At 33.5% G+C, this 12,558-nt stretch overlaps 1 protein-coding gene across 1 annotated transcript; it reads right to left on the reverse strand.

Annotated features, from left to right (window-relative positions):
- Positions 1-4,481: 4,481 nt before the first annotated feature.
- LOC105650560 (patatin-like protein 2) lies at positions 4,482-7,110 on the reverse strand. The gene is made up of 5 exons (XM_089726060.1): positions 6,896-7,110; positions 6,398-6,766; positions 6,155-6,316; positions 5,594-6,069; positions 4,482-5,069 (listed from the first exon to the last, which is right to left on the reverse strand). The coding sequence occupies exons 1-5, from the start codon at positions 7,061-7,063 to the stop codon at positions 5,012-5,014; spliced, it is 1,233 nt and encodes a 410-aa protein (XP_089582186.1). The 5' UTR covers positions 7,064-7,110; the 3' UTR covers positions 4,482-5,011.
- Between the last annotated feature and the right edge of the window lie 5,448 nt (positions 7,111-12,558).

Raw genomic sequence — 12,558 nt, forward strand, 5'->3', positions numbered from 1 at the left:
GAAAATCTAATTTATAGAGAGGGTAGGATGATTATAAGTTGAACTCATCCCCAAAGTTTAAATATTTACCTTATCACCATAGTTAATTTAAATTTGAGTTGTACTATATCCACAAGTCGTCAACTCAAGTCAAATATTCATAACCGAAGGTACAGATTCGACACTAGTATTCAACTTTACATGTAAGAATTTAAGTTCCTCAGAACCTCTGCTCAGGTAAGAGTTATTAATCTGATTAGCTATATATCATGTGACCTACATTGATGTATCGCCTTATTTATCTCTCACTAGCTATTATAGGCAATGATCATCACTCAATAAGATGTTCATACACAAACCAAGTATTAAATCTTCTGATACAAGAATCCACATATTCAATCGAATTTACTACTATCCCAATTTAGAATCCTTATTATTATTATTATTATTATTATTATTATTATTATTATTATTTTTGTCGAGATTCAAACCTACAAGTTGAATCGTCCATTTTCCATCAATTACAGATATTTATATCACTGTCCTCACAATTATTGATGAAGTTTATAATTAGATAAGATGGTTGCTGCCAATTCAATGAGGTTTTCCATTATCATCAAGTTCTACAATTAAGTACCATTTGATCGTTTCCAATTAAAGAGAACAAATTCATGGCACTACTACAAGCTTAATTCAAACAGAATCATGACATTTCTCTAGCTAATTGCTATCAACTGATAGGAGATTCTGACCTCTATCCCAAACACATCACCTATTTAACAACTTAACCATTTTCCAACGAAAGATATATAGACAATCTCTTTTCAAATTCTACTAATGAGAATCCCATAAAAACAAATAGTACATCGACTATATAGAGAGAATTTAAATTCACAATCAAGTCTCTATTTTAGTTATTAACCTCTCTATTCCTCTTTCCAAATTATCATACCTTACCATTTCTTAACTAATTATGACAAGAACTTATGCAATTAGCCAAGTTAGCTGTTGCCATGCCGGATAATTCTTAATTTATTTTCTAAAACTTGCACACACTATTCTATTATACTCAATTCCATAAAGAAGTCCAGCCTATATTCTTTTGTTTACAAGCTTAATCAAGATGTAAAATTCTCCAAACCGTAGTTTATATCCAATTTACCTATTTCTTCTGTCTTTAATCAACCTTTTAGACCTAAGTTTACGTATCTAGAAATCAAGAATCCTAATCAAGTAGTGTATTTTGCTCTAGCTTAGTAAGAGATTAAGAATGTTAAATCTATAATCCAATTTCTGATTAAATTATGTCCTTTGTTTTATGTTTATTCTTAATCCCATGAATGCCTATGAATATTCAGATAACAATATCATTGAGTTATTCTTTCTCTCCAAGTCTATCGTAATGTCTATCACCTCCAAGATTTGTAAAATTTATACCTAATACGATCTAAGAATATCCTCAACCTTAATTATGTTTTCTCTATATTCTTTACTCCAAACAAGGTTAATACCTCATTCAATTCTTCAACATCGAAGTTACAATGTACCAGTCCTCGAATGGATCTAACTAATTAAGTATTCCCTTAAACCATAAGATATGTCACAAACTGCCATTTATAACACAATTCTATTCATTCAATCATAATTTCTACCAATTACTAAGAAATTCAGAATAGATTTACATTGACTTCAAATCATATATTAATGACTCTCATCCTAATTGATATCTCAATAATTCCATGAGCAAATTTTAAATTAATAAATTACTAGATTAACACACTTAAGTTGGTCGTCAAGTATAGTTAAGATGTACTCTTAGATCGTCTTGTTAACACATCCACTAATCTTATACTCTATGTTTTCAATCTTTAAACACTTGCGTGTACTCTTCTCACTAAATTTGCTAAAATTATCCCGAATCCACTTGTTTGTTCTTACACAAAATTTTCAATATCCCAGATAAATAGTAAATTAAAACCTAGCTAGCTTACTAATAAATGAAAATACTCTAATTACCTTTATGTTCTAGTAAGGACATAAATATAACTTTCCTTCTTTATCCAAAAATGCAAGTAATTTGCAAAAGTTGCACTGATTAATAGAAATTCCTTATTTTAATTGCTTTACGTCAAGAAATTAAATTTTTTCGCATTCGTTGTCATCTCAAGCTAAGTCTCATGATCCTTCATCAACTCTTATTCCCAATTATTACTATTAATAACACTCATCACTTGTACATAATACATTTATAAGCTCAATATATGTGTTCAATTAATATAACTCATAAAACTATTCTCTAACTAGATGCTATCAAGTTACAGAAGTCAGAATTTTCTTATCTCTTTCTCTCAAGTAGAAAATATATCTTTCTTTCTGAATATAAGTACTAAGTTCTTTCGTCATCGGGATTACAATCCTTGAATCATTTATCACAAGACATTCAATAGCTTCCTACATTTGATCTCTTTTTATATTCTAAATTTACTATTTATGAACCACTAAATTCTCGAAATTCACCTCGTAAAGACCCGGTTAACTCAATTCATAAGTTTGGTTATAACATTATCAATTATTTGTTTAATATTCTATTAGAGTTATCATCGACAGTGATAATTATTTTAAACCTCAAAGCAATTTTCATACCTTCAATAATATACATGTTCCATCATTCTACCTTTAATAATATTTCACTTCTTTTTGTCTAACTACATATTCTTAACTACTTATTCTAAAGCATCTTTTAATTTTCTAAATTTTCATAAATATTAAATTTATTTACAGCATAAAATTACTATTCGTGATCATTTAAATTCTTAATATCCACCTTATCTTTATTCTCCATGAGATATAACAAAAAACTTTTCAATTATACAAATATTATTCTCCTTCAAATGATATTCAAATTATCATTTTCCTAATATAATTATCACCCAATATAATAGCGTTCCAATCCCAAAACCACCGATTTCCTTTATTATCCTTTACATTCATTTTATTATACTAGATCCATAATTTCTAGATTATACTAACTATCCCTTAATTGTATGCATCGCCTTCATAATTCTATAGATGATTCAACCTAATTACTCAACTTATCATTTTTCTACTAGACACTCCTTTATATCCCTGAATGTCCTTGGAGTTAGGTCTTTTTCTTTTGTAGATACCTCGTATAGATTCATAAATCTTCTACGACTTGTAAATACTTTTGTTAACTATAATCTTTTCTATCTTAGCAATGATTACTCATAGACTCTTAATTGTTTTCGCTTAGAATTTATTCCCATACAAGCTTAGTGAGATCAACATAAACCACAATTTTCTTTTTTATATTCATGAAATCCCAAAATATAGAAATCCTTATCTTAAATCCCTCGATAAATCATTACTCCTATTTTTTATCAATTTTAATAACAGTGATTCCAAATTTGTCAAAACTCTAAATACTAACTATCCTCATTTAAATCATGCTAATGTATACTCCTCACGTTTCTGTAACTGATTCTTTCTTAATATCCATACAATAACAGGACTAGATCCATTTTTACTTATCTAATTCACTGGTATAACATCAATTTAATAATTGGACAATTATCCCTTAATGTCCAATGTCATTCATCAATATACCTAACTGTCATGACCCACTATTCATATAACATAATTGTCTTAATTTCTTAATATGAGTCATTTACTTCTTCTCGAATCATAGAATCTCTCATTAAACAATAATCTTTATTTATAACTTACATAACATCTAGAATGCAACCATTATTTTAAACATAAAAAGGCTAAATCTCGTTAATTTTAATTCATAATCATGTCCTATTAACCCATAAGGTGCCACAATCCACACAATATCCGTCACTAGGTAAATAAAGATTAAATTAATCTATCTCTTATTAAGAATTACAATTTACTTTTCTTATAACCACAATAATTTATATTATTCCCTATATTCATACACATGAAAAGAGATATCAATACCACAATACACTTTACTCCACCAAGCAGTAATTACTTTTCATAATTAAAAATCACTTGATATAAATATTCCACCAAACATTATCTTTTACAAAAAATACTCATCATCAATTATTATTGCAAAGCACACCAAATCATTTATTATTTAAACCCTATAAATATTATTTATGTAATTACACCAATTAATATATATATTTCATCCAGAAGAATGCTTACCTCAATAGTCATAATAAATTCCACCAACCAACATCACGTAAACTTCATCAAATAGATATGCTAAAATCAATACTCTAATTAAGTAAATCCTAATGTGCTTGAATCCGAATCATTTAGTTTTCTTATCAATTCACACTAACAACTCAGTCTCAACATACCTCTTCCGTAGGCACACATATACACACTCAGTGTATTTTCATGTATATATTCCACGTCCAACACATATTAAATAACAGTAGCGTGCTTTTATCATTTACTTCAACCTATTAATCATATATCACTTATCACCTTACATACTTAAATTACAAATGAACATTATTTATTCCATAGAAGGATTTTTTTTTTTAAACCACCCCTTTAGCAGCAATCACTAAATCACATCTTTCAAGAACAACTATACAAATTTTAATCATTAAATGACTTGACTTTAATCTAGCTGCGAATAACGTTTAAGAGGAAAGCAAGGAAGACTATGTTAAGACGTGACAGGAATTACTCCGCAGTTATATCTAGAATTATGAACCTAAGCTCTAATACCACCTTTGTCACGACCCGTTTCCATGGGCCGGACCGGCACTATATATCAACAATTTGTCGTATTTATTTTCGCTATTGTGTAGTTGAAAAGGAAAAAAAAAAACAAAGAAAAAAAGATCTTGATGCTGTAGTTCGTGGTCGTCTAAACTCGTCGTCACTGATCAGTGTTGCCAATGTTGCTTAGAAAGTCTTTCACGCGTTTGGAAAACAATTGTCGACAAAGTAAACATTTAATTGACGAATTGAGTATTCACGACCCTTCTTTTATGTTGCTTAGAAAATCCATGACAATGGTTTTTCAATGTGGTGATCTGGCTTCACGAACCTGCTTCTCCCTTGACAGCATTTTAGCCAACCTACATACATGCCACAAAAATTAAACCAAATCTAAAATTTTCTAACCCAAAAGAAAATTTGAATTTAAGAATATTATTTCCAATACTTTGATTTTATTTTGTGGGAGAAAACTTGAATTAGAATCCAATCATTAATTATTTATGATTTTGAATTTACATGTCTCATAATTTTTAAAAACACAACTCTATATTAAATACTTTAATAAATTAAAATATTAAGTGTATCTGATAGACTAGAACTGTTAGAAATACCATTTTTTGTAATTTTTTAGTAAAATAAAAATATAATTGTTATGCAAAAATTGATTGTTATTAAATGTAAAATAATTAAAATATTGCTTTAAACTATTATATTTATAAGGACTTAAATGAAATTAAATAGGAAGAATTAAACATGGCTAGAATTAGGAAATAAATAAATCTAATTATTAAAAAGATCTATTAATGGATTTTTTTTAAAAAATAAATTATACTTAATTTCTTTTTGTCAACACATATTTTTTTACATCCGTGTAGAAACTTACTTTATGAGGGAGTGTTCATTTGTAGCCTCATAAGCAGGCTCAAAGGCACCACTGTCCAAGTTGACTCTTCCCACTCGTTTCTTGAGTAACTCCTCACCTACTTTCACAAGATTGTTCAAGTTTTCTTCTGTTGCAATATCCACTGATGACAAGTTACCGGTTAGGGTATCGTCTTGAATTCGGATGTAATTTTCTTCAGAATGAAGAGCTTTAAACACAGTGCAGATATGAAAATCAACCATATCGCTACTAGCTTGCACAAAAACATCCGTTAATGGGGTTGAATGCCCACTCGTTAGCCATCCGAACAAACCCCACTTCGCCGCTTCAGTAGCTTTATATTTTTCTTCACATTTTGGCCAACCAGTCCCCAGTGAGAGCACCAGAAATCGGCTATAGTCCAATGGCTTTATCGGAAAGAAGTCAGGATTTTTATCCATAATTTCTTTCATCACAGCATTCATAGCTACCAAAGCCTGAATATATAATTTACCCGAATGAACTTAATTTATTCAGCATGTACATATAGATATACAATAAATTTGATGAAAAGGTATATACCGGATTATTTGCAGCCACACCGCCATCAATAAGATCAAATTCCCTTACTTTGCCTGTCGAATCTTTGGTTTCGAAACGATGAGCAGGAAGATAAGTTGGAGCAGCTGATGTCGCTATGCATATGTCTGATAGAAGGGCATTCATGGATGGGTTTTTCTTGGCCTGGAAAAGAAAATTAATTTCCTTCATAAAAACTCTTGGAGATATAATCAAATATTTAATTTCTACACATTTGTTATGAACCTCATAGCTAGAGAAGATAGTAGGTTGGAGGTGCTTGATATCAAACGTAGGGATCACAACATGAGTCAAGGTCTGATCAATTCGTATATCGCCTAATTTTTCCTTAACAATGTTATGTAAATACTTGCCATCATATTTGGGTCCGGTTAAAGACTTGACTAATTTCGCAACAGGAGCAAATGGAGAGGTATCTTGGTGAAAGATTTTAGGGCAGTGCTCAGTGTAGAAATCTTTAATGTCCTTAGCCGCAAATAGAGGTTTATTTTGCTCGTTTGGTGCGGTTAACATAGCAGTCACCAAACCGCCGGTACTTGTCCCTGTAATCACATCAAAATAGTCTGCTAATCTTGCTTCCTCACCATCCAGCTTCTGCACACACCCATGTATAAAAAAATATTTAATTTTTTTACAAACAATATATGTATATATATTATATGAAGATAATTTACGTGCAATATAGATATAATTTATGATTAATGAAGATTTTAATTTCTTTACCTGAAGCTCAGACTCTAAGAAGCCAAGAATTGTTGCAGGTATAAGTCCTCTAATACCACCGCCATCGATGCTAAGAATGGTGATTAAGTTTCCGAAGGTTGGAGGCTGTAAGGGTGATCTTGGAGTTGAAACTTCCATAGGAGATATTATTAATGGAGGAAAATGCATGTAATAAGCTAGGGTATAGTACTGAAACGAAAGCGTAGGAAGAGGCTTGAAATATCCCAAAGGGAAATTGAAGGTTATTTATAGACCAGGCCCTTCACGCCACCTTTAAATTTTCAACACATTGTTCAAGATTTAACTCATCCAAATTAACCCATTCGAATGGACATAAAAAATCTATCTAGTTCTGGGATATGACTCAATACTTTCATATTAGTTGACGATAGATAAATGAGAATGGTTGCTGGGTTTTGTCCACAAATGAAAAAGTTGATAATTTATATGAATGAATGTACGTAATTTCTCCATTTAAAGATGACGTGCCTAACACTTGTTGGGCCCTTTCAACCACTTAAGAGAAAATTGACGCAGCGAAAAATAGAAATGGAACACAGAGAAATTTACGTGGTTCACCCTCAACTGTTTAGGATTACGTCTACGGGACAAACTCCGAATAATTCTTCCAATATTTAAAATAATAGTAGGTATACAAAGAGAGTAATACAAAAATAGTGGCACACAAGGTGTTTCCCAAAAAAACACCCCAAAATAATTTCCTCACTATTTTTCTCTCCCCTAATTAAGGAAAACCCTTCTTAAAACTAGATACCTCTCTCTCTACATATTTTTCTTCCTTTTCTGCTGTGTGCTTTGTTGAGGTGCATCTGCCTCTATTTATAGGCAGGTTACGAGAGAGCCGTGTATAACTCATTCATGGCTCTCCATTTTGTCAAAAGAATTGCCAACTTTTCTTCTTTTTCAAATAACACGTTTTTCTCTTCTTTTTTTTTCTTTTCAAACTGTGTGGGTCCCATTGAGTGGACACCGACACAACAAATCTCCCCTGTACACTCAAGTGGGGACGTTAGCCATCATCATCCATGCAGCTATCGATAGTATTCAAACTTCTCCTTTGAAAGAATCTTCATCAACATGACTGATACATTTTCTTCTGTATGGATCTTCTCAAGCTGTAACAGCTTCATCTCCAACACATCCCTGATCTAACATCAATGTGTTTTGATTTTCAATGGAAGGAGGAATTCTTTCCAAGGTGAATTGCGCTTTGACTGTCACAAAATATCTGATATCATTCTTGATGAATTCCGAGTTCATTCAAGAATTTCTTCATCCATAGCAACTCCTTGCACGCTTCAATAATTTTGACTGCCACGACACGACTCCCCTTGCAAATGTGATTGGATATCCTGAAAATCCATTTCACTGCAGTCCAATGTTCCTTTTCAAGATTTGAAAGAAACCGACTCACTACTCCAACTGAGTGAGCAATATCTGGCCGTGTACAAACCATGGCATACATCAAGTTTTCAACGCTGAAGCATACAAAATCTTTTCATTTCTTCCTTCTCTCCATCCGTAGAAGGGCACTGTTTAGAAGTCAATTTAAAGTGATTAGTAACATGACAACTAACCACTTTAGCATTTTCTACTCTAAACCTTTGAAGTACTCTCTCAATGTACTTCTCCTGTAACAACCATAATTTCTTAGCTCTTCTATCTTCATGCCAAGAATTTGTTTTGCTGGTCCCAAGTCTTTCATGGCAAAAGACTTACTTAGCTGTTTCTTCAAGCTAGTAATTTTGACCAACAGTCAACATACCAACCACATAGAGCAAAAACAATGTAGTCATCATCAGAGAATAGAAACACAGTGATCTGAAGTAGTCTTTCTGTAGCCATGCTCCCCCATAATAGACTCAAACTTCTTGTACTACTGTCTCAGTGCCTGCTTCAAGCCGTACAACCTCTTCTTCAGTTTGCAAACACAATCCTCTTTTTCTACGAAATCCTCTGGCTGCTCCATGTATATTTTTTCTTCCAAATCTCCATGTAGGAAGGTAGTCTTTCCATCCATTTGCTCGATTTTCAGTTCAAAACTAGCGGCCATTTCGAGCACTGTCTAAATGGATGTCATTTCACAACTGGTGAAAAGATCAAAATCAATACCCTTTCTTTGATTGAATCCTTTCACAACCAGTCTAGCTTTGAATCGTGGTTGGGAGCTGTTTTCTTCCTGCTTGATCCTGAACACCCACTTATTCTTCAAAGCTTTCTTGCCTTTAGGCAACTTCACCGGCTCAAATGTTTCATCCTCATGCAAGGACTTCATTTCATCTTGCATGGCTTCAACCCAGTTCCTCTTGTGTTCATTTCCAATAGTTTCTTCAAAGCTTTCACGTTCTCCCCCGTCAGTCATCAGTACATACTCTTTGACTGGATATCTAGTAGATGGTTGTCAAACTCTACTAGACCTTCTTAATGTTTGAGAACCTTCTGGTGCTGGTGGCTGAACATGAACACCATAATCTTCATCTGGTTCATTTTCATGAGGAATTTCTGGATTTTCTACCTCTGGCACTTGTTCTTGTGGAACATTCTCTTCATCTCCAATTCGTCTGCGTTCTATTGGAGGGACTCTCTGTATGTCTATTGAGTCTTCATCAAATCTATTGGCACTCTGCTTTAATATCTTCAATAGTCTGATATTCAACAAATACAGCATCACGATTTCTTATAATCGTCTTCTGGATTGGGTCATAAAACTTATAGCCAAATTGGTCTTGGTCATAGCCAATGAATACACACTGTCTAGTCTTGACATTAAGCTTCGACCGTTCATCCTTCGGGACATGTACGAAGGCTTTGCAATCAAACACCTGCAAATGATCATAGGAAACATCATTTCCTAACCATACTCTCTTTGGAGTATCAAATTATAGAGGGAAATAGGGTGAACGATAAACTACTGTGAGTAAAGCTTCACCCCAAAATCTCTTAGACAACTTTGCATGTGAGAGTACACATCTGACTTTCTCCATCAAAATTCGGTTCATCCTCTCAGCCACACTGTTCAGTTGCGGTGTCTTGGGAGGTGTCGTTTGATGTCGAATGCCATGCTCTTTGCAGAAAGCATCAAATGGCCCAGTGTATTCTCCACCATTATTTGTCCTGATGCACTTCAATGTGTATACCTAGGTCTTCCTAGAATAGTTATCGATAAATATCACAAAATGTCGATTTCCACCATATGACATCGTCAATGGTCCACACAAATCTGAATGAATCAGATCTAATACATTCTTCATTCTAGAAGGAGGGGTAATCTTGAAATCTACTCTGTTTTGCTTTCCCGCCATACAATCAAGACACTTGTCTAGGTGAACTTCATCCAATCTAGGTAGTACGTTCTTTCTTGCCAGAGTTTTCCTACTCATGTGGCGTAGTCGTTTATGCCACAATTCAATTGTGCTGTCATTCTCCGCTACACTCAAAGTGTCTTGGGAAAGTTTCGCATGCATCACGTATAGTTTTGGGTCTTTAGCTACCACAAATGAACCTTTTGTGAGCTTCCACTGACCATTTCTGAAGGTGCTACAGAAACCTTCATCATCAAATCTACCAATCGAGATTTGGACGCATGCTCCAAAGCCCATTCCTCATCAGTCTTCTCTTCCGGTTTAGTTCAACTAAACAAGGGCAAATGCATTCTGATTACTATAAGGAGATCTCTCATTTCTCCATATATGGTAATTTCCGCCATTTAGACTGATCATTTTGCTTGTCCATTTTGACTTGTGCAGAATATCATCACCAACATAAACCATATACGTGAACAGCAGTATACGTCAATAGTGATCATGAATAGTAACAATATACTCAAATAGTAACTGTATGCATGAATAGTAACTGTACACATAAATAATACTATATGTGAATAATACCTGTATGCATGAATAGTACTATACGTGAATAGTGATGGGCTCAGCAACAGTAACGCCAATAGTAACTATTCACCACCAACCTCGAGTTACTATTATACTATTCATCACTAAGTTGATTCTGCAACGTCTTTCCGAGCGAACAGCACCAATGGACTCGTCGTAATTTTCTCTTCATCGTGGTATATTTATTTTCAAAATATATCCACGGATCCGGTACCGCTATCTGACCTGCTGGACCTGCCGAAACCTTCAGCTCTAATACCACTTGTTGGGCCCTTTCAACCACTTAAGAGAAAATTGATGCAGCGAAAAATAGAAATGGAACACACAGAAATTTACGTTGTTCACCCTCAACTGTTTAGGGCTACGTCCACGGGACAAACTCCGAATAATTCTTCCACTATTTAAAATAATAGTAGGTACACAAAGAGAGTAATACAAAAATGTAGAGAGAGAGGTATCTAGTTTTAGGAAGGGTTTTCCTAAATTAGGGGAGAGAAAAATAGTGAGGAAATTATTTTGGGGTGTTTTTTTGGGAAACACTTTGTGTGCCACCAAGTGCATTCTCCACCATTATCTGTCCTCATACACTTCAGCTTCTTGTCTGTCTGTCTCTCAACCAGGTTTAGAAGACTTCAATGTGTGAACCACGTAAATTTATGTGTGTTCCATTTTTATTTTTCGATGTGTCAATTTTCTCTTAAGTGGTTGAAAGTGCTTAACGAGTGGTATCAGAGCTGATGCCCAACAAGTGGTATTAGAGCTGATGCCTAACAACACTAACATATGATCATTCTCTTTCTTTTCTTTAATTTTAATATTTAAACCATGTGTGTTGTAGTTAGTTTTTAAATCTCCAATCTAAATTTTCTAGCAAGAATTAACTCCTGTTGTATAGTTTATGATGTTATTTCAATTTATTGGATCTTTCAAATCACAATGTATTAAAGCAAAAAAAAAATTATTTCGCCGTTGATGCTGTGTTAGCAAATTTGGAGAATGTTATATGGAAGTTGGGAAAAGGCTATTAAACAAAGAAATTTGCTTTAAGAGCGAACTTAGAGACTCGTAGGTTTGAGGCTACTGATCAGGCACTAACGAGGAGGCTATCAAAAGAAATGAAACGTTTCTTTATCAAGTTTTTTACCATAATAAAATGTTAATAGTAGTTTATTCATCACAATACTTGGTAATAAATGAATAGGTAATTATAGTGTCTTATAAATTTGCAGAACTACTCGATGAAAAGCAGCAGATTCACTTTCTAGGTCACTTCATGGATGACTTCTTTTAAATTCAAAAAATCAATTCTTATTTATGAAATTTGAAGTATTGCACTAAAAAAAATCGCCGATTTACGACCGATTTTTGCGACCGACTCAAATCAGTCGCAATTTTGCAACCGATTTGCGACCTATGGACAAACAGTCGCTAATTGTAGCGCTAAAAATTTCCACGAGTTTGTTTTTCAGTTTGCGACTAATGTACTACGGATTTGCGACCGATTTGCGACTACGTTTTATTCCGTCGCAAAATTGCGCGCTTCAAAATTAAGAATAAGTTCTGCGACCGATTTGTGACTGATTTGCCGCCGATTATTTGCGACCGACAGTTTGAGTCGCAAATCGGTCGCAATTTTATTGCGAAGTAAAACAACGTCGCAGAGTTAAAAATTGCGACAGATATTAATGAAATTTGCGACCGACAAGTCGGTCACAAATATTAGGGCTGCTTTAAACACCAGACGCCCTCCTT

This window comes from Jatropha curcas, chromosome 9 (genome assembly GCF_041381405.1).
Source record: "Jatropha curcas cultivar XTBG-Jc1 chromosome 9, XTBG_Jcur_1.0, whole genome shotgun sequence".
NCBI lineage: Eukaryota > Viridiplantae > Streptophyta > Magnoliopsida > Malpighiales > Euphorbiaceae > Jatropha > Jatropha curcas.